The following is a 23,356-nucleotide window of genomic DNA, read 5'->3' as shown; positions in this document are numbered from 1 at the left end:
AAACGGAGAAATAATGAAACTAACTAACATGATGAATCAAATGTACCTAAGAGACATCTACAGAACATTCCCCCCAAACACAAAAGAAGATGCCTTCTTATCAGCACCTCATGGAACGTTCTCCAAAATTGACCACATAGTTGGTCACAAAGCAAACCTCAACAGATACAAGAAAACTGAAATAACACCTTGTATTTTATCAGCCCACCACAGATTAAAACTGGACATCAACAACAGCAGAAAAAACAGAAACCCTACAAACTCATGGAAACTGAGCAACTGTCTACTCAATGACCATTGAGTCTGGGAGGAAATAAGAAAGAAAGACTTCCTAGAATTCAACAAAAATGAAGGCACAACATTTGGGGCACAATGAAAGGAGTGCTAAGAGGAAAGTTCATAAGGAAATTGGAGAGCTCTCATATTAGCAAGTTAACAGCACACCTGAAAGCTCCAGAAGAAAAAGAAGCAAACACACCCAAGAGGAGTAGACAGCAGGAAATAATCAAATTTAGGGACAAAACCAATCAATTAGAAACAAAGAGAACAATATAAAAAAATCAACAAAATCAAGAGCTGGTTCTTTGAGAAAATCAATAAGATAGACAAACACTAAGCCAAACTAACCCAAAGGCAGAGAGACAGTATCCAAATTAACAAAATCAAAAATGAAAAGGAAGACAGATACTAAAGAAATCCAAGGAATAATTAGGTCTTAATTTTAAAAACCTGTTATTAACAAAATTGGAAAAATCTAAACAAAATGGACGAATATCTAGATAGATACCCCTTACCAACATTAAATCAAGATCATGTAAGCAATCTAAATCTATTTCCCCCAAAGAAAATAGAAGCAGCCATTAAAAGTCTCCCAGCCAGGGAAGGAGGGTGGGACCAGGAGGAGAGGAGGGAGGTGGCTACAATCAGGATGTAAATTGAAATAAATAAATAAATAAATAAATAAATAAATAAATAAATAAATAAAAATTTAAAAGGCTCCCAACCAAAGAATGCCAGGGCCAGATGACTTCAGTGCAAATTATACCAGACCTTCAAGAAAGAGCTAAGACCAATACTCATCAAATTATTTCACAAAATAGAAACAGAAGGAACATTGCCAAATGCATGCTAGGAGGCCACAAATCATCCTGATACCTAAACCACACACAGACTCCACAAAGAAAGAATTTCAGGCCAATTTCCCTTATGAACATTTGATGCAGAAATACTCAATAAAATACTTTCAAGCTGAATCCAAGAACACATCAAATACATCATCCACCATGATCAGGCCTTTAACAAAACCCCTTCTGAACTGAGGGAGTAGGAAGGTTGGAGTGGCCCGTGGTGCTCTTTGCTGCTCCGGCTTGCATGGCCTGCGCCTGAGCAGGGGTTATCTGCTGTGGGTGTGGGCAGTGGCATGGCAGCAGCAGGCATGGCAAGGTGTGTCTTTGGCACGTGGGGTGGGTCTTCGGAATTAAAATCAAGGGCATGGGAGGGTTACAAGTGCAAATGGGGCTCTTACCTGTTCTGACTGGCCTGGCCTGCACCTGAGCAGTGGGCGTCTGCCCCTGTAGAGGTGGGCACACAGAAGTGGGTGTTGTAGATGGGGGAGGCTTGGACCTTTGGGCTCTAAACTGAGGGGGTGGGGTGGGTTCTGAACGCACCTGCTCTAGCTGGCCTGCACCTGAGCGGAGGATGTCCGCATGTGTAGGCTGAGAGTCACTTTTAAATGTCAACACGCCGTAATCTAGAAGCAACTGGGATGAGAGTCCCAGTGAGCTGTTGTTTAGATCAGTGTGATGACTATATCTGGTATCAACTACAATCCCGAAACAGAGAGCACACCGGGGAGAGGTTTTGGGGTTCTTTTTTTCGGGGGATGGGGGGCTTGATTGAAGTGAGTGAAAACCACTTGTAGCCCAGACCTTTGAGGTAGGAAGACACGTAACTTTGATTTGGATCTTGAGGCAGGATACATAGATATATAAATGCATAGATATATAGATATAAGGGGAGATTCTTTCTAGAACCCTGACTAGTCATTCAGCGTTCGGTGGGTAGGTGGCCTGGGTCCCACGCCCTGCAGGCTGGTCCAGGCATTGCTTGCCTGTGGGTGAGAATAGATGGACCTCAGGATCAAAGGGCCCAAGGGTCCATTTCTCACTCAGTGGGCAGCTAGAACACTTTAGGGTAAGGCCCATTGCCTGGGCACTAGGTCAGGTTCCCAGTTTCACTGGGGGGTCAGCACCGAGCTAGCAGCAGTGATGACGCAGGCCCCAGTGGCTGCAAAGGCAGGTCTGACATTACTGGCTGACCACTGGACATCCAGCAGCAGTTCCCCCTGGAATAAATGGATCCTCAGATAGTCATGATAGAGGAATGGTGAGCAAGAGAGCGAGCATGCACCCCAGCAAGCCAGGCAGTCTTTATTTATAAACCTTGGGCAGCCGGGCGTGGTGGCGCACGCCTTTAATCCCAGCACTCGGGAGGCAGAGGCAGGTGGATCGCTGTTGAGTTTGAGGCCAGCCTGGTCTACAAAGTGAGTCCAGGGCAGCCAAGGCTACACAGAGAAACCCTATTTCGAAAAACCAAAAAACCAACCAAACAAAAAATAATAATAAACCTTGGGCAGTGGGGAGGGGTTTTGAGGGTGGATCTGTCTGATTCGCTCAGGCTAAGGGTGCCAGGATACTTAATCTACATACCGTGGCACAGTATTTCCTTTACATGTAGTAACATGGGGTCCTATCATAAGGAGAAAACAGTACTTAATTATCCTAGAGAATGATTTCTAGGTACAATTAAAGATCATTTGCTGGAGGCTAGGATCTCCTCAGCACAGCAGGAGATGCTTCTAGGAATTCCCATTGCTTGAACAAGTCCCTTATCAGGAAAGGGTCAGGCCTGTAATCTTCCCTGAGGGCTATGTGATGCTCCTTACAAGATCTGGGATTACAGATCAGGTGAAGTGAGAACACCACGGAGAAAAGGGAGTCCGCCTTCATAGACTGAGAGGAGAGGTGGAAAGCTAGCTAACTGGAGAAGTCAGACTTCAACCTTATCAAACAGAGTCCCACACTGACTAGTACAGGATTTGGTACCACAAGTGGGGTGTTGCTGTGATAGTCCAGAGCACGCTTTTGCTTGGAGAAATAGGAAACTCTTTGGAACTTTGAACTAGAGAGGTGACTGGGCATTTTAAGAAGGGCTTAACTGGCCATACGAGTAGGATCATAGAAGACAGTGTTTCTGAGGGTGATTTGAACTGTGGGGACCTGACTAAAGGTGTTTCAGAGGAGAAAAATATTACTATGTGGCCTCGAGACCATGTGCTGCTTCTGGCGTTGTCCAAAAAATCTGCCTGGAGCTAAATTGAAGAGCTATGAATTAACAGCTTTGGCAGAGGAGATTTCTAGACAACTTAGCATTAACTGTGTTGCTTGGTTATTACTAGCCAAGCTTATGCAGATATATAATGAAAATGAGCAAGCTGAGCAAGGAAAAATACAAAATGTACAGTTTGAGGAGAAAAAGGACACCAGGAAATTTAGTGGAGCTAAATCTTTTGTTCAAGGAGATAAAAAATAAAATAAAATAAAATAAAGCCAGCTGTTAGATGTAATAAAGGGAGTGGTGGCCTTGAAGCAAGATCCCACTCAACTAAGCTTCCAATTTGTGAAAAAGAGTTAAAGAAAAGCTTAGGATAGGATATGGTGGTGCACACCTTTAATCTCAACACTCTAGAGGCAGAAGCTAGCAGATCTTTAAGTTCAAGGCCAGCCTAGTCTACAGCCAAGCTTAGGCAGTGAAGGAAACCATTGAAAACAGAAAACTGGTAAAAATGTGTTCAAACAAGGGGCGGTGTTCCAGCCCCAGCAAGCAGCAGAATTTGGCAGATTTGGCCACTTGGTTCTGGCTTTAGAGTTAAGGATACATAAAGGGGTCATGGAATCTCCCTCCATGACTAAGGAATGCAACTGAGGCCAGGCATATGTCAGGAGTGCCCCTACATGGAGGTCTAGAAAGGCCATTGCATGAAGCTGTACAGTTAAAGCCTGGTTGCCTTGGAGACCCCAAGATGTTGGAGATGCCAGAACCGTGGAGTGACCTGCTGACAAAAGCTGCTAACAAGGAGTGGAGACAACCCAAAAGAAAGACGTGTGCTGCACTCAACCGCTGAGAATAGTTGGGAATCTGAAGACTGTTTTGACATCAAACATGGAGATACAGAGTCTGGAGGTTTCCCAGATGGTTTGGGGTCTTGCTTTGGTCCAGCATTTCCTCACTATGATCCCTTTCCTCCCTTAGGGATTTGCAATGTATATCGTGTGCCACTGTGATGTTATAGGGGATTACAGTTAAAAGTCTGCCATGAGTCATTGGATCTATAAACAAGGTTGAGACTCTCATAGCCTATGGGAACTTTTGAAGTTGGACTGAGTGCATTTCTGCATTATGATGTGGCTACAAACCTGTGGGGCAGGCAGTGGCCTGGCCCCGAAGTTCTTAAGGAGTGGCACTGTTAGAAGGTGTGGCCTTGTTGGAGGAGGTGTGTCACTGGTGTGCTGCCGGTGTATCCAGATGTAGAACTCTCACCTACCTCTCCAGGACCATGTCTGCCCACAGGCTGACATGCTTGCCGCCATGATTTATGATGGACTACACCTCTAAACTGTAAACCAGCCCAATTAAATGTTTGTTCGTTTATTTTAATAACAGTTGCTGTGGTCAGGGAGTCATTTCACAGAGATAGAAACCCTAACTAAAACATAGCCACATAAGTAAAACTAGCACATGTTCATATGTGAGCACCTACATGCCCTAAGCATGTGGAGGCCAGAGCCATGCACTGGGGTCTTCCTCCCTCCCTCTCTGCCTTATTAAGGAATAAGGCTTCTCAGTGAATCTGGAGCTCTCTGTCTTGGCTAGACTGGCTGGCTTCAGAACCTCTTGGGTCTTCTTGTCTGCACTTCCCACCCCTCAGTGCTGCGGTTACAAATACTAACATTTTACACAGGCACTGGAGTTCTAACACAGGTCCTCACGCGTGTGCAGCGAGCCTTTACTCAGTCATCCCCGCAGCCGACAATGTGGTCTGTTTTGTACTTCTGTGATAAATGAAGCCAGTCATCTTTTGTGTAGTTGTACTGGGCAGCTGTACATCCTCTCTGGGGGAAAAAATGTCTGTTTAAGGCCTTTAGATTTTTTTTTTTTTAACATATCAGGGTTTCTAGTTCCTTTTGCTGGATTATAGAAATTCTCTATGTTGTGGATGTTGCTCTCTTATCAGATATATAATTGGCAAATATATTCATTGACTCCATGGGTTGCCATTTTGATCAGATGAAATACCTTTGGAGGCACAACGTTGTTTGATTTTCATGAGGTCCAGTGTGTGTCTTTTTTTCTTCTGTGCTTTTGGTTGCAAAGCTTTTTAATCTCTGTTAGTTTCAGAGTTGTGAGGGTCCCTCCTGTGTTCTTCTCAACATTTTATAGATTTTAGGTCTTTAAATCATTTTAAGCTAATTCTTGTGTATGGCCCATAGGTTTAAATAAGGACCAAATGGAGTCAGATCCAAACTCTTTCTTGCCTGTGTGTGGCTTATATCCAGCTTTCCCAATGCATCTATTATATTAGTCTTCAAACTCCTTTTAAAATAAAATAAGTATTTGAGCATATGCGTGTTTGTCTCTGGGATTCTCCTTTGGTAGATAGGTGGGAAACTGGTCAGGTCAGTGTAGCAGCTGTGGGTGTGGCCGCTGTGGTGGGTGTGGCCGTTGTTATGGGTGTGGCCATTGTGGTGGGTGTGGCCATTGACATCTATGTTATTCATTTGTTGATGGTTAGGACTTATTTGAAGCATTTGAAGAGGTGTTAGAGTTTGTCAAGGAAAGGTGTCACTCAGGAATGCTGAGAGCAAGGGAGATGCACTGAGGAAAGGCCTTGCGCTGCACCCGCGGTGGATGCAGCTTCAGGAGTTCCTGCTGGGGATTGGGGAACAGGTTTAGGGGCAATTGCCAATGGAAGGTGTTGGAGGTTGGTCTGATGTATTTTGATGCTATTTACTATCTCACCTCCAGGTCTGCTTGCTGCCTTTTAATGTGTCCCAAGCATTGCTATGTAACCCTGCCTAAAAACTTATTCCTATTGACCAATAAAAAGTTGACACACTTGGGCAAGGAAAATGGGGGTAAGCGTGGCTAAAGTCCGAGGGCCTTTGGGACAGAGAGGATCTTGGGAGAGACCACAAGGGAGGAAGAGAAAGAGGAACAAGACAGGATCAGAGGAGAAGGAAGTCAACTGGCGCCATGGGTTAGCATGAGAAAGGAGCTCGTGGCTGGGTCAGTGCGGATGCGAGATGAGATCATGGATGGGATGTAGCTTGAGATAGAGCTGGAGATGAAGATAGTTTAGAAGGTTAATATCTGCCATGGCCCAGGTATAGGCTTGTTCTAATTAAATGTAACAGGTGTCTGTGTTTTCATTGATTCATAGCAGGTTAGATGCTGCTGCTGTAATAATAATTAGCTTAGTCATAAACAGTTATTAGGCCACACTTACGAATTAACCACAACAGGAAGGTACTGGGGAGTTAGGTAGGGAACTCCAAGAATAGCTCTGTCCTCTTACCGGGCTTCTGGATGTGTCATGGTGACAGATGCATGCTGGGAGGGGCCAGTGTTTCAGGGCTGATGATTTGGATAAGCATTGTGATGGAGCAGCGGCCAATTAGAGGTCACCCTGATGGGCTCTCCTGGTCTAGCATTGAATCTTTACTGTTAAGTGGACACACGGCAACCTCAACAGCTCTGCAATAGTGTCAGTTCCTAGCGACCTTGCCATCTGTCTCCATCGTTTCTCCCTCCGAGAGCTCCATCCCTCCTCTTAAACGTTGAAGAGGAACAGGACTTTCTTCCACTGTCACCAGCAAGGGAAGAGCACCCTGGTCGTCTGATCTGTGGGAAGCAGAGACGCTGCTGGCATCTCTGAAGCTAGGGCGGAGGAGGCTGGAAGCGCTCAGCACTCAGGAGCCAGCCCCTTAATAAACTCTAACACAGCCTCAAATAAATCCTAAGCATCAACAAATGAACAGTCTGTCGGTGTCGACGGCCACACCCACGGCAATGCCTACTCCCATGGCAATGCCTACTCCCACAGCAGCGGCCACGCCCACTGCAATGAACACACCCACAGCAGAGGCCACGCCCACTGCAATGACCACGCCCACAGCAACCCACCTTCCACACCCTTTCAGTTTGGAGCCCTGGAAGCTGGAGAATACTCACTTTACAGGAAGGTTCAGAGTAATGGTCATCAGAGACGCTGAGAGTGGTCGGGCCCTGATTAGTCTAGCTAAAGCGGCTTATATTGCCATCTATGTGGTATTTGGGTTTTGCCAATATTACATTCAAGGGAATCTGGAAGGTGGGGAGATTGCTTGCAAACATGAAGACCTGAGCTTCATTCTAGAAGCCATGTGAAAAAAATCGGGAAGTAGGGGTAGGGCCTAGTAACGCTTGGAAAGCACTCTCCGCCATGGACTCCCTTTGTAAACTTTGTAAACCCTCAAGGCGGGAAGGCAAGTGGTCAGGCCCCGCCTGAGGAGCTCCAGCGGTCAGGCCCCACCCCAGACTTCCCTAATGGGATAACCTCTCCATTCCACTGGCACAACAAGTAACCCTAGTATTGGGGGGGGGGGGGGAGGCCAGAGTCGGTGCTTGTTGGCCGCCTAAAAGAATCACCAAGCTCCAGACCAACGAAGGACCATGTCTTAAGAATTCCAATACTGCCTCAAACATATCATAAGCGTTAATGAATGTAACACTCGGGCTGGTATTCAACGGCAATTCAGAAAACACATAATTGGTGCAATTATGGCACAGGATGATATTTTATTACCTGTGTATGCAATTTGGAACCATGAATAAGAGCAATAAACGTGCCCGCCACGTTGGACACTCACTGTCACTCCCCATGATGGGTGATGACAACCTCGTGTGCCTGTGTCTGGTGCCTGGCGCTGCCTCTGGAAAACATGTCTGTGAGGGATTCTGGGGTGCTCCCAGTAAAGGCGCTGATGCATTCACACTGGAGGGCGATGGCAGTGCAGCACAGTGAATGCGACGACATCAGCAGTGGGTGACTAAGCCCTCCACACCCTGCCTGGACCATGGAAGCTTCTCCGTTAAACGCTGCCTCCTTCCTTCACTTTCTTCATTAGCCGTGGTTGTTCAAAATGAATTTATGTTCTTTAAAGCAAAGTGTGCCTCTCATCTTGAGTTGCTTTCATTGTTCAGTTCAGCAACCATTCTGCAGCTGTATGGCACCTCGGTTTGCTTGCAGGGACAGCCTGGGGCGCCCACGGGTGAGTGCTGTGGTGCACCTATGCTTTTCTTCTCTGGGCTAAACATCTGTTGGACTTTCCAGTGTTGCATCACAGCACGTGTCCGTGTCCCGTTACCTGTGTCCTTCCCTGGGTCCCTGTTACCTGTGTCCTTCCCTGGGTCCCTGTCACCTGTGTCCTTCCCTGGGTCCCTGTCACCTGTGTCCTTCCCTGGGTCCCTGTCACCTGTGTCCTTCCCTGGGTCCCCTTGTTGCAGTAACAAGATGTTTGAGACAGCTAATTTTATGAGAAGCTTCTTGAGCAGGAAGGTTTGGAGGCTGAGCTGGCCCTGCACAGGCTCTGGTGGGGCCTGGTTGGCCTTGTGTTAGGCAGCACAGCACATGCAGAGGTAGACTCACACTGAGGCAGGAAGCTTGGAGACAGAGGCCACACATCCCTTCGCAGACACACCCCAGTGACTGAAGGGCCTCTTACGGGGGGGCCCTGCCTCTTAGCAGTGTATTCCATCTTTTACTACTTCCACCCCAGTGAGCAAACCTCCAATCACAGCCTGGGGGACCCTCGAGTCACATCCCCTCTGGCCTTCCCTGGATTTTCTCTGGAGTGTAACTGCCATTAGTTGCTTTTCCTGTTGCTGTGACAAAGGTAACTTTAGGAAGAAAAGGTTCATGTTGGCTCAGTGAGGGAACACAGCCCTCTGTGGAGGGAAAGACATGGGTGTAGGAGCGATCAGCTGGGACTTGGAACTTGCTCACATCTCAGAGGAACAGGAAGCAGAGTGGATATGAAGTAGAGCCAGGCTCCAAAACCCTTAGGACCCATCTCTAGGGACACGTCTTCCAGAAACACACTGGCTGGCCATCGGAAGGACCTTATCACATGCAAGCGGCCTGTCTTGTTCCTCAGCCCAACTGTATAGTCTATCCAAAGGCTTCCATCTTTCATAGAAAGTTCTGGAATGATGGCAAAGAAAAGACAAAGAACATACAGATGAGCTGAGAATGTGGACGTGGCCCCAGCCCCTATGTATCTGACTCTTGCTCGTCATCTGGAGCCAGTCACCACGCTGACCATGGCTGCTGACAGCCTGAGATCAGTGCCCTTCTGGGACTGAGCTGGCAGCCGAGCCTCCATTTCAGTTGCCAGGATGCTCTCGGGGAGCCATTGAAGATGAATCTGATGAGCACCCTCTAACAGCAGCCGACAAGATGGGGTACAAGCACCTCAGAGAATGCTTAAGACAAGCTGTGGGTAAGGCATATGTCTAAATCAAAGCTACTTTTGAAAAGCTCATTATTTTTGAAGTTCCCTCCTGGACGCACTTTATAAATAGAGTACTATTAGAATATAGTCTGTCATTTCTGAAGCTTATAAACAACCTTTTATTGAGAGTTTACACTCAGAAATTTTGCTGACAAGGAGATGTGATCGAGAACATTTGAGGGCTGGACATGGTGATACACACGCTTGATCCCAGCACTCCGGAGGCAGAGGTAGGAGGATCTCTGTGAGTGTGAGGCTAGCCTTGTCTAGGACAGCCTGGGCTACACAGTGAGACCCCCATAAGGAGGGGATGGTGGTGGGAGAGGGTAACTGGTCTCACATAAGGCCCTTAGCATCGGCGAGGCTGAGGCGGCCAGCACGTGACATCCATCCATGGAGCGCCTGCCTGGCCAGACATCAGCTGCAAATGCAACGAACAAGATGGGGGGTCTCAGACTTTGCCCTTGGGATACCCAGAGTCAGATGGGCAGCTTTGTGTGAAACGGAGGGAAGATGACTGTGCCTTTGAAGCAGGTGAGGAGAAGGGAAGCTGGTGTGAGTGCACATTCCCTGCAAGTGAGCCACCCACGCTGTCCTTACCCTCCAGAGCAGGGTGCTCAATCTGAGGGCTGCGACCCATTTGGGGGTCAAATGACCTTCTCAAAGATGTTGTATATAAGATATATTGTATATCAAACATTTACAATTCATAAGTTACATAGCAAAATTACAGTTGTGAAGTAGCAAAGAAAATGATTTTATGTTTGGGGTCACCACACTATGAGGAACGGTATTAAAGGGGGGCAGCGTTAGGGAGGTTGAGAACCACTGACCTAGAGAGAGAAAGGATAAACACGGGGCTGCTTAAATAGTAAACCTCAGATGCAGTGGCATGTTGTTTAAAGATTTAAAGAGGCTGCTATGAGGGATCTTGGAGCATGGGTCCTAAGAAGGACGTCTCCTTCAAAGACCTGTTCTCCAGGCTCAGGGGACAGGACTACAAGAGACAGTAAGCACCAGTGGTGACACAGAACACCTAGGAAACAGTGTCTCCCAGACTCCACAGAGCCGAGAAGCAAATGAACCCACAGACTGTGGTAGCACGCACGAGGCCCACACAAGTTCAAGCCAGATGGGGCCCAGCACTGAGATGGGGGAGGGGATCCCACCCCTAACTGGGCAGTTATCTGCAACCGATATACTGCCGAAGGCAGGCACTTTTCTTAGTGGAGTCTCGTGGGTGCATTAACCACACCTCACTCAGTGCAAGCCTGTGCCCATGAGCAGTGGGCCAGCAGAGTGAGCTGTAGGGATTCTGTAGACTTTTTGTCTAATTTTTATTTGGCTCTGTGTGTGTGTGTGTGTGTGTGTGTGTGTGTGTGTGTGTGTGTGTGTGAATTGGTCTTATTTTGATTTTCATTCTGGGGTGGGTTTTTTTTTTGGTGGGGGTTGTCTCGTTATTTTGCTTTTGTCTGTTTTAGAGACTGAAAGAACATAATGCTAGGTAGGAAGTGAGGTAGGGAGGGTCTGGGAGGGATCAAGGGAAGGGAAAAACACGATGAAAAATTGTGTGAAAAATAATTGTTTTTCAATAAAAAGTTTAAAATATAAGAGACCGTTGTGGAGTGACTGGTGTTAAGTTCTCTTGGACAATGACCTTGAAGTTGGACCTGGTAGAGGAATGAACGGGGCTCAGAAGGCAGGGTGGACCAGCACATGCACAGGGCCTGGGGCGGATAGAGCTGTGTCATGCCTGGGAAGGAGAAAGAGAAGTGGGAGCAAAGGCAGTGAGGGAGGAAGGCCCAAGGTGAGGTGGGAAGCAGCTCGGGCCACGCCCTGAAATGGAGCAGAAGGCATTAGTAGAAGCAGGAAGGGCCGCACGGCTCCGCACAGCACCTGTGCAGGTCCCACTGGAAGCCCAGGTCCCAGCCCAGCAGAGGTGCGGGGAGGCCTGGTCTAGACTTCAGGAGCAGCTGCTCTATGTGGATACAGTGGCCGTAACAAGCATTCTAGAGGTGATGATGCTATTAGGTTCTGAAGTGGGTCCTCCAAAATGGCAGTGCTGGTGACAGTGGCCTAAGCAGGCCTCTGATTTGATGAACAGGTTGTCCTGTGCACACTGTAGCCTAAATTCAGCATTAGGAGTCTCCAAAGGCAGGTTTAGCAGGACCTTGCTTAGTCTACCCACAAAGGAACTACTTGAGGCAAGGGCACCTGGTTCCTGTCAAGTAGAACAGCTTGAATCAGCCCCAACTCCCCATGCCACTGACTACCATATCAAATCCACTTGACTTTTCCATTTTGCTTATTTCTGCCCACCCCACCCCCTGCCACACACACACACTCTGAGACACAGCCTTGGCAGTTTGATCCCCAATAAAACTACCTGAGTGGTCTAGTTCAGTGGCTTCATTGTGCCTTCACTTCCGGGACTCACTGAAGACCAGGAGCTGGGAGTTGAATCCCGTAGACTGGGAGCATAGAGACCATCAAGACCCTGGACCAGAAGCCACCACCATGCGGACTTTCTCCAAGGGCCAAGGTGGCTCCTGGACATCAACCTTTGGTGCTGTTTACCTATGGGGGTGGGGGTGGGGTGGCTTTCCCTGGGCTAAAGACAGACCAGTTAGAGAAGGCTGTTTCATGTCGCGTCTGTCTGTCTGTCTGAGCCCCCAGAGTAACCCTGGCCACTCCTAGATTTACAAGCTCAAAAGCCTGTGCAAGCCGGTCTTGCCTTGCTGTCTGTTCCTATCATCCTCAGGGGTCCCTGGTCCCACAAGAAATGCTAAGTACAGTCGAGTAGGAAACACTGGGAAGGAGTCAAAGGGAATTCACACCTCTTCCCTTGTTTCCTCAGTGAGTGGACAGGAACCTCATGAGGATGGGGTGATTTTTTTTTCTGTGTGGGATTTTTATTCTACATTCCACTTTACTAAGATCAATCTAATACTACAAGGGACCCCAATGTTTTATTCAAGCGAACTGCTGATAGTTGCACCACATCTTGATGTGTAGCACGTCACCTGAAGTGGTAAATGAACATTCTAAACTGTAGAGATGTTCCTGTGCTGTGTATATGGTTCATTGATACCCCAATTGTCAGTAAAGAATCCAGACAAAGAAAGCGAAGAGAAGAGGGTCTAATTTAGAAAATGCCATTTTAATCCCCTCGCTGAAAAGGCTTCTCTCAACCAGACTGTAACAAAATCCACAGCTTATTCCAAAAGAAAAATTTAATACAAGAGATTTTAGAAAATTAAACATATTTGTTTAAAAATTCTATTGTGTAAACCTTAACGTAAGAGGGGAGTCGGGATACCACATGCTCAGATTTCTAGGGTGTTTGCACACACAGGCTCCAGCTGCGGAGCGCGTTCCAGGGCAGATGGAGAGAGCGAACCAGGGCTTTCACTCCCTGGAGGTCCCAGTGCTTGGCTTCTCTTTCCAGGTGTTCAGCAACCCCATGGTCCTGAGCAAACTGCTGTCACATGTCCTATGTTCTGTGTCTTGCTAGGGCTTCCCAACTCATCCTACTGATAAAAAAAAAAAAAAAACAACCAAACAAACAAGCTCCCCTGTGGTCAGGTGGTCTTGCCCTGGTTGGGGCAGAGCTGAGCAGGTTACAAGCAGCAGTAGAACAGGTGGTGAGCGGATGTCTTCAGGGCAGGAGAGAGCACAGCCCCAGCGAGACGTGACCCCAGGGACTCCGCACAGCTCTCTGCCCTCCCCCTTCACTGCCTAGACTTCACTTCAGAAGCGAGATGGAGACCATGTGTCACAGCAACAGGGGGCTGAAGTTTTTGGCACAGAAATATTAGATAAAATATACAGTGCTACAGTTGTGCAAAGTTAGCGCAGAACCAACCCAAACAGCAAACATTTAACACTAGCTTTAGTGAAGTAATGCACAATTTTCTCAAGAACGTTCATTAAAATAGACCTTGTTCATAAGGAGGCACCTGCCTTCTGGTCACAGCTCCCAGGCCAGGAGGTGGCTCTGGGGTGGGTGGCAATGTCCCCAGTGGGAATGCTGGGTGGTCAGGACTGTTACTGCCATGGGCATGAGGTGGCTCCTTCTTGTGTGCCTCCTAAACAGTACAGCAGGGCAGGGCAGGAGTTCCTCAGCTGAGCATAATAGGGTGTGTGTGTGTGTGGGGGGGGGGTGTGTGTGTGCGCGCGGCGGAGCTGGGAGAATACGGCCCAGCATCTCCTGAGGGGCCAGTGTGTTTGCAGGTTATACAGACAGACCTGGAGTAGATGGACCGGGAACAGAGGCCTCTAACACCGTGACTGGGGCCTCAGGACATGTGAACGTTTATAAGGATGAAGTTTTAGCAGCCACAAGAATGCCAAGGCCACAGTCAGGTTCAAGGTTAGGAAGTAGTCTCCTGGAGAGGTGGGGTTGTGTCAGTCCCACTGGTGGCTCTGCACTCCTCTCAGACTCTGGGCCTCACATCTGGGGAGCATTGTGGGAACAGCCCTCAGCCATCTGACCCTGTGCGGCTCTGTCCAGTTGCAGTGGGCTCGCATGCTCTGGTGAGGTAGTGAGATGAGCAACCTGGAGCCAAGAGTGCTTGCTGGGGTTCTGTGGAAACCGAGTGAGCAGGGCTGTGGGGTGCTGCATGGAGAGCTTGGGTCCAGCACTTGTAAGGCCCCAGTGTCAGTCCCCAACGTGAGGGGAAGAGGACTGGGTAGGGAGGCAGGTATCAGACAACCGAAGGGTCCCACAAGGTCCCTGGAACCCGGCTCTTATATTCACATTATGGCAGAGTTGGGCAAGTTTCCCATGATTAATTCTTGAAAACCAAGACACCTACTCTGGATGGATTCCCACCTGCCTGTCCACCCGCCCACCTGCTGTCCAGCCGGCTCTGCTTTAACCTCAGGAGCTAAGTGTTAAAGGTGGGTCCTGTGAGCTGTGTTTGCAGCGAGAGAGGCCAGACTCCTAGTGACACGTGTTTGGGACAGATGCCCCAAGGCCTGCTACTCAGGACACTGGGCTGTGGGAGATGTGGAAGGTGGCAGAATGAGGCGTCTCCACTCTGAGTCCCCCAGCTCAGGGGGTGGACATGTGGCTGCTGGAACCTCACAGGGCCTTTTTGGCTACTAGGTCCAGTTCCCCGCACTCTGGGTGTGGTGTTTGTGTGGCGCCTGTGGCATCTTAGGGCAAACAAGAGAGAAACCATGTTGGCATTCCAAGGCTGAGAAGCCTCTTGGGTCCTCCCTCCCCAGCAAGCTGAAGAAGGACCCCTGCTCCTCCCAGCCATGAGGGAGGGCAGGTGTGTCCTGCCTCACCTGTGCACAGCCCACCTGGCCCGAGGTACCCTCCAGTATTGGAGCTATTCAGACCTCTCCCTGCACTCTGAAGTCCCCTCTGGTTTCTAGGGGACTCCCCAAGCTTCCCGTGGTACCAGGAAACCTCCTGCTTCCCCAGACCACTGGCCAAGGGCTGGTTTTCAGCTGCGGCCCTTCTAGCCCATGCTCACACTGCCTCCCACAGTCACTTAGGCAGCTGCCTCTTGGTAGACGCCACTGGGAACTCCTGGGCAGGCAGGAGAGTGCGTGCACTGCTTGGCGCATGGTCCTTTCTGCTTTCCTCCAAGCTGTACCAAGGCAGCAAGGAGGCTCCGACCGAGGGAGACAGACCACTGACCGTGGGTTCTGACAGTCAGAGGACCCAGGCTCGGTGGCAGACGAAGGCAGAGCTGCAAAGCAGCTGATCTTATTCTACTCTGCCTGAGCGCCCTGGACTCCAGGGTGGTGTCCTGAGATGAGAGCAGTAGGAGGCCGTCCTCTTGGGGGAGCACGGCGCTCTGCTCCCACTGAGATGTGTTGGGGGACAGTTGTGCTAAACATGTTCTGGGGACAATCATTCTCTTTTCAGTTCTGGCGATGGGTCTGAGATCCTATAGGGCTGGCCTTCCACAGCGATGCCCAGAGCCAAGTCTCCAGTGACCTGAGGTTGGAGGCAGGGCTGTACTCCCCAGGGCTTCCAGGCTGTGCTGGATGGTGGAACCCACAGGGAGTCCTCGCTGGGAGAGCCTCGGCGGGATAGGGTCTTCAAGGACCAAAGTCACCACTGATGCTAGCTTAGATGTGACCTGGGGAAGTCACATCCACACCGGCCATGTGGCAGTGCTGCTGGGTGGGGAAGAGGAAGGGCGAGGAGGAGGCCCTGTCGCAGGCCGCAGCAGGCAGCTGCATCAGCAAATCCAGGAGTAACAGTCATTCTATTTCCCACGTGGGAAAGCGTCGTGGGTGGCACCTGAAGGAGCCTCCTGCCCAGGTGCCGTGCATCTCAACCAGGGCTCTGGGCCCAGCCTGGCAGAACTGGAGGAGGTGAGAACCATCCCTGGCCACCCTGGGGGTTGTGAAAGTGTCCCCATCTGTGTCTGTCCCGTGAGCAATGCCTTGCTCTAAGGACAGAGCCCCAGCAGCTAAAACTGACCACTTTAATTGGATGGCATGTGGCAGCAGGAAGGGTGTGTTCTCTGTGGGAACATGGTCATCCTGCCAAGGTGTCCAGGGCCAGCTGCCATGGATAGGTTGAGCATAAAGTGGCTGGGGGCTGAGTTTCCACTGAGGTCAGAGGTCACCGCTTTGAGGCTCCACATTGCGCATCTCCCTGGGGTGGCCTCGGGACAGCTTAGGGAAGCGGGAAGCCACTTTGGGCCTGCTGTTCTTGTTCGGTGGTTCTCCAGGTGGGGTGACGTCCCTGCAAGACAAGAGGAGACTTGCATGAAGTGAGAGCTGAAATGCAAATGACACGGGCAGAGATGGGAGCCACAGTGAGACCAGCAGAGGTCACACAGAAGGGTATTACCTGACCAGCTCCAATTGGCCAGCAGTGTAACTTGAAGAAATGAGATGTTCATATCACTGCATACACTTGCCACTTAAAAAAATTTATTTATTACTTACACAGTGTTCTGCCTGCATGTGTGCCTTCAGGCAGAAGAGGGCGTCAGATCTCATTATAGATGGTTGTGAGCCACCATGTAGTTGCTGGGAATTGAACTCAGGACTTTTGGAAGAACTGTTAGTGTTCTTAACCTCTGAGCCATCTCTCCAGCCCCATGTCTCCCATTTTTAAAACAGTCCAGAAGGCCCACTACCCCAGGCTGTGTCTCAGCTAGCTTTAAGGCACCAGGCATGAGCCTGTCAACTAGGTCCCCAGCCAGGCACTCTGCCACGCTTTCTCCCTCTCCTAGCAAAGCCTCCTCCCAGGGCGAAAGCGGAAATGCCTCCAAGATGGCTGCAGCCAGGGTTGCAACAGCTGTGCAGAGATGTCCCACAGGGCCCTCTGTGGGTGTCCATCCGAGAGGAGAGTCAAAGCACATGCCAGTGTTTGGTGGCCAAGCCATGGCCCACAGCCCTGTAGGGGAGCTGCGGAGAGGCCTGAATGCGCCCCGCTGCAGGTGTAAGCACAGATGCGGGCTCCTAAAACCCTCGACGGACCACAGCTCAGGATGCCCCGGAGGCTCCCGTGGGAAGAGGAATGCATGTGAAATGCAGTCTCTGGGCTTTCCTTTCTCCCCGCTTAGTCCAGTAGGGACGCACTGACACTAGTCAGCCAACAGCAACACAACCTGCTTCACTGGTGGGAGAAATGGGTAGCTACCACTTAAGGCAAAGCTGGGGGAGGGTGGCATACTGTGTACGGGGACGAATGGAGAATGTGCCCATTCCCTCTGGTATATGCGCTTCTGGAGCCCCGCGCAGACTCGACCCTGCTGAGTGGACCATGGGCTCTGTCCTCCTCAGCTGTGTCTCTGCAGGCTGGGCAAGACAGCCTTTCCCCATCAGTTCTGCAGAGGGTGAGGAGCAGAGGCCACTGGGGATGTGCACAAGGTCGGGACATGTTGAAAGGAGGGGGACAGGTGTCAGCTGCAGCAAGGGTCTTCCTGGCAGAGGGGATAGCAAAGGAGAGGGAGGACGCCCTGGCTTTATGGGGTCAGCAGCCACAATAGGTGAGGGAGGTGTGAAGGGGACCCTGCCACAGGGAGAGCCTAACACTGCTCAGGCTGTGTGTCTGCTACCCAGGCATCCCTAGGATGGGGTGGGAAACAGAAGAGAGTCAAGGACATCTCGGAAACACGGCTTCTGATCCAGATTCCAGCCTTGGGCGGGTGACTCTCAGCAAAGTCACTTCCCAATGTTGATGCTGAGCCAGGGCCTTGTGGGCCCAGAACAGACCCTGGTGTCCTAAAGGCTTCATTGTTACCTCACCCTGCAGTCCTGAAAGTATCAAATCCATCCCCTGAACGTCACAGCTTCAGCCTGGGTCCTAGGCCCATCCACTCCACGTGGCAGGCAGACGGTGCTTAAATGCCACCTCGCCGTGTGTGTCCTGAGCAATCCTGTAGCCCCTAACTCTCCGCCGGGCGTTTCTTACGGTTCCTCCAGCTGAGGACTTCTCAGGACAGTGCTGGCTGTGCCCATTACAACCCCTCTCAGCCTCCTTCAGGCCTGCAAGCCACCAGGCCGGGGGGTTCTTGTTCAGTGTGCATACTGCAGGTAAAGCTTTACATGACTGTCTGCAGTCAGCACCCTATTGCTTGTCTTTACACAGTATTAGCAAAGGTGAGCAGCTGTGACACAGACTGAGACACCTGCAGAGCAGCAACTTATGGACAAAGTGGCGCCTCCTCCAGCCTCCTCTCCAGACAGCCTGGCAGCAGGCCTCCACCTTCCCGCTGGGAAAGACACAAGAGGGCGACCCAAAGCCCATGTGCCATTCTGCTGCCGCTGAGGGAAGAGGAGCCTCCGCTAACTGCCCTAAGCTGCTTCACTCAGACCTGAGGAGCCCTGTCAGGGGGGAGGTGCAAACAGACTCATAAGACAACAGCCTGCATCTCACAGGAGGATGCTGAGCTGATACCCTTGGGGTCTGACCGTAGCACCAGGGTCTGCTCTGGCCCTCAGGCCAGGTGTGCTCCAGAGCCCCCAGATTTCAAACACGGTGCTCAAGCCAAGCTGCAAGACTGACTTAAAGCTTGCTGGAAAGCCCTGGGCTGGGAGCCAGGAAACGTAGGCAGCTCTAGAAACACAAAGACCAACCCGTCCGAGAATAGTTGACTGATCACTGGAGTTAAGGAGGCTTTTTGGTGGAACTGTCTGCACCCTGAGAAGTGATTTTGGACTCTCTAGAAGAGGCATGCCAGTCATGCTAGGAGGGTACCGGGTGCTTTACAGTGCTTTCCGCGTACCACGGTCTCTTCATTCCAAACGTGGTCTCACCCAAGGCTACAGATGGAAGCCAAGCATTCCGTGGCCTTCACCTGAAAGTCAGCGCTCAGCTGAGGAGCCGCTTAGAGCAGGGCAAGGCCACCATAATCTGTGCCTGTACCGCTCACCTCAGAGTTTATTACCACTTAAATGTATTGAGGACTTCAGAGCCTCCTCCCCAGGCGTCCTCCAGAACAAGGCTATTAGAGCAAGCGTGTTCAGACAGAAGAAGGCGGCCCATAAAAGACCTCTGCACTTCCTCAGAAGGCAAAGGAAACGTGGCCAAAGAGATTGCTTCCTCTGTCTTCGCTATCTCAGCTCTTCAGCCCAGGGTCCTTTTGAAATGTCTTACTTTATTTCATTATTTCCGGAAATAGGGGACACAGAAAGTGGAGCAAATTGAAACAGGAAAGCTCAGAAGTAAGTGGCACGTGTGTCCCCCACCTGTCCTCTGGGGAGCAGCTCCTTTTTGTTCTGCACATATCTTTCTAGAGCTATGTACTATAGTGTGTGTGTGTGTGTGTGTGTGTGTGTGTGTCTGAGAGAGAGAAAGAGAGACGGAGAGTGAAAGACGGGGAAAGAGAGAGAGAGGGAGAGAGAGAGAGAGAGAGAGAGAGAGAGAGAGAGAGAGAGAGAGAGAGAGAGACAGACAGACAGACAGACAGACAGACAGACAGACAGACAGACACAGAGACACAGAGACACAGAGAGACTTACACAATGTTTTGCTTGTTAACTCTACAAATGGAAAATAGGCACCGGGCTGGTCCTGCTTCTTGCTCCAATGGTGCCTCGCTGAGCTGCCTCCTAGAGACTGGCCCCAGCATTCTGAGACAAGGCCTGGCAAAGGCCAGGCCCTACATGTCTGTGGCTCTGGGAGGGCTGTCACATGGGCTCTGCTGGATGAGTGATGAGTGGATCTGTGTTTTAAACTTTTCTTTTCCCTGTGGTCCTGGGGATGATCCCCAGGGCTTGGTGCACATTAAGCAAGTGCCCTCCACTGAGCCACCTCTCAGACTTCTAATAGAAACTTCTAGGTGTTGATTCTGCTGCTCAGCCACAGGGTAGAGAGGAATCATGGCCTGCTGCTTCAAAGCACAGGGAGGTGTCCTTTTCTCAATGGCATCTGACCACAAATGGCCAGTCACCTGCCTGTCCCCACAGAGCACCACCCAGGACATGAGGGCACGTGGGTCAGGAGGACTGTGGCGATGAGGAGCACAGGCCCCACGTGCACGTGGGTCAGGAGGACTGTGGCGATGAGGAGCACAGGCTCCACACGTGCACGTGGGTCAGGAGGACTGTGGCGATGAGGAGCACAGGCTCCACACGTGTGCGTGGGTCAGGAGGACTGTGGCGATGAGGAGCACAGGCCCCACGTGCGCGTGGGTCAGGAGGACTGTGGCGATGAGGAGCACAGGCTCCAGGGCCTGCTTCTTGGTTCTAACACAAGCACAAGTGGCCCAGGGAGCCTGGTACCTGCTCAGATCCACACGAGTGTCAGGAGGAAGTGTGTGAGCAGTCCAGAGCCTCATGCAGGACTTCCCATCTGCTGTTCCCACAAAACCACCCCAGTCAACTAAAAGCCAATGCCCTGCAAGTGTGGCTAAGCCATCACAGCTCCCAGGCAACCTGACTCACTTTCTCCCTTACTGTTACACACACACACACACACACACACACACACACACACACACACCTGCCCCTTCCACATGGCCTGCCTTGAGGTGTTGGCCATTACAATCAGACTTTTCTGTTCCCAGATGACCCAGCAAATCTGGAGAATAGGCCTGTCCTTGCTGGTTCCTTTGAGTGTGAAACCTTTGACAGTGCTAGAGAAACTCCTGCTGCCCAAATGAGCACTGCGGGCATCAGGACGGGCAGTGAAAACTTGGTCTGTCTTCAACTGCTCTCCTCTCCAAGCCCACTGGATGGTTCATCCTGTCTGTTCCAGAGTCAGTGTGGTTTTCAGGTAGCGCTGGAGGGGAGGGTCATCATGGGTGTGCTTGAGAGCCAGGAAGGTGCCCTCCCACCCCAGCAGGACACTCTGTGTTTTCACCTCCACCACAATAGGTTCCTTCTGAGTTGGGACCGAATGGGGTTCCTAAATTGTTTCTTCCATGGTGGGGCTCAGGTAGAGTGACTGTAAGCAGCCTAAGGGAAAACTGCCTATTGGGAAATCCATCAAAAGGACGAGAGGTCGAGAGGAGAGACCAACTACAGCTGACTCCCTAGAACCAGCGCTGTCCTGGGGGTCATGGTCTTGGAAGGTGGAAGGCCCCCAGGAGTCATGGGAGGGTGTCAAGCAGGGAAGAAGTGCACTCACGAGCAGGAAAACTTGCCTGTCGTTATTGTGACATATTGTGAAATAGGCCATCATAGACTCCCAACACGACTGTGCTCTCTCATGATTGCAGGGGTCCCATCTCCAATGGGTGTTCCCCAGACATTATGGTTGGGTGACAACTGCCATGTCCAGACATAGAACTATGCTTGGGCAAGAGGCCCATCTCCCTCTTGGGGGCAGTGAGGACATAGTGCTGTGAAATGTCCAACAGGGCCCTGGGCCCTTGCTTTTGTGGGACTACACTGGCCTCCACCCTTCTTGTGGAATCACTGGGTATTTCCCTTCCCCGGGCTGCACAGGGAACACCAGAGGCTACAGAGCATACAAACAGGCTCCTACAAATTACTTTTCTTTTTGAGAATGTAGCCTTGTGGAGTCTTAACTCATGATATGGATCAGGCTGGCTCCAAACAGATCCACCTGCCATCCCACTCGGCACCAACTGCTCTTTGAAGGTCGTTCTGCCTTCATTTTGCACCAGTCTGCAAACCAGGGATGGCAAACCTACCTACCCTATTCTAGGCCAACGGCACAGAGATTGGAGTCACCTGTCGGCTTTTACATCCTATTTAAGACCTCCAAGAAGGAAGCTCAGTCTTGGCCACTTTCCTAAACCTACAGGCACCTTGGATCTCAGGAACAGCAGACCCTTGAAGACACAGTGGGACCCCACAAGCAAGAACAGTCATCCCACGGGAGCTAGACTTCCTTGGGGCCACCTTTGTAGAACCAGAATCAAGCACTGCTCAACCAGACCACAGTGGGCCTGGGACTGCTTAACAATGCAGGATTTCCCTGAGCCCAGGCTTAACCCTGGGATTCACACCAGTCTCCCAGCAACTGCCAATGCTTACAAATGGCAATTCTGGTTAAAATCCTCTCCTGCCTTTTAATCATTGCTCTTTTCTTCTCTCTTTGAAGTGAGTGTCCAGGCCTCTTATCTTCAAAGTCCCAGAGCAGGGGCTCCAGTTATAAACTGGGGCAGAAGTGGATCAGTGTCTCTCCTGACCAGCACAAGAAAAGAACACTTGCCTAATGTGTGCAGTGCTCATTTCCAGCCCCGTAAAAACCAGAACCAGAGCAGCAGTGGGACCTCCACGCTTAGCAATGTGCCTGCCACCTGGCTCACAATCCACAGCTCTCCCATGGGGCAAACAAAGCAAGGACCCTCCTGAATGCCCTAAGAGACAGGCTCAACAAATGTATTTATCTGTGCCCTTAACAGTAATTGTTGGGGCAGTGCTAGTGGCTGCAGTGGCTCTTACTCTGGAAAGCTTAAACCTGGGACAGATTCCCTGTTCTGCCTTGACCTACGACAGCTGCTTTCTGCTATCTATAGGGCCTGCAGGACAGGATGAAACCCCTGCGGTGAGAAGGTCCCATTCAAAGGACTCAGCCAGGCAGGTAGGGCAGCCTCTAGCCTCTCAGCTTGGTTCCCCTTCTTTATGACATGGGGAGCAGAGGAGGCTCCCAGGTTTTGAGGTCTCTGTGGGCCATTTTAAAGGAGTATCAGCTACAGGTACTGGCTCCAGTGCCACAGACATTCATAGGCCAACAGGTCCCTGGTCTTCAAGGCTTCCCTGCTCTACTGGCAGTGTGGCTCTGAGTCACCATTTACTAAATGGCAACTCTGTGCCTATAACCCTGCATGCCCGTGATGGCACCACGCGTACTCGCTCATCCACACCACACCTTCAGTACTGAATTCTAAACACACCGGGGGCTGAGAGCTGCCCCCACCCCTCCACCTCCCCAAAGGCACCTTGCTTCACCCTCTATGCTCAAACTCCTCCCCCCCCCAGTGTCTCCCATCCCCCATCTGTAACCTGCTGTCCTTGCACTGGCGTGTCCCCTTTGCCCCTACAGTTAACTCTGCCGAGATCTGTCTGTGAGGTGTAGATACCATGTCCCTTTATGTTTGAGGTCTTCTCTAGCCACAAGCAACAGAGCCCCCACCAGGCCTGCTCCCACATGAAGCAATCATGAGTTGGTGTGCCTAATACCCCCTGGGCTACTCAGTATCTGTGTCCCCAACCCAAGGGAGGGACTTGACTTGCCCTAGCGCTGTCAGCATCTGCTTGGCACACACCAGATACATGCCCTGCACTTGGTGGAGGGCAGGCGCTATGCTGGGCTGTGCTCCTGGCTGGCCTGGGCTACAACATTTGAC

The 23,356-nt window shown here is 50.7% G+C and overlaps 1 protein-coding gene across 6 annotated transcripts in view; it reads right to left on the bottom strand.

Annotated features, from left to right (window-relative positions):
- Positions 1 to 12,752: 12,752 nt before the first annotated feature.
- Positions 12,753 to 23,356, bottom strand: part of SNX29 (sorting nexin 29) — a 401,127-nt gene continuing 390,523 nt past the window's right edge. For all 6 annotated transcript variants that reach the window (XM_084763168.1, XM_084763169.1, XM_084763172.1 and 3 more), the window contains one exon: positions 12,753 to 16,326. In XM_084763168.1, coding sequence (XP_084619294.1) covers positions 16,197 to 16,326 — 130 coding nt within the window. In that variant the 3' untranslated portion in view covers positions 12,753 to 16,196. The remainder of the gene's footprint in view (positions 16,327 to 23,356) is intronic.

The sequence above is a fragment of the Acomys minous genome (genome assembly GCF_964271855.1).
Source record: "Acomys minous genome assembly, chromosome: 16".
Classification (NCBI taxonomy): domain Eukaryota; kingdom Metazoa; phylum Chordata; class Mammalia; order Rodentia; family Muridae; genus Acomys; species Acomys minous.
Note: the sequence above shows the minus strand (reverse complement) of the source record. Positions and strands in the feature narration are given on the sequence as shown.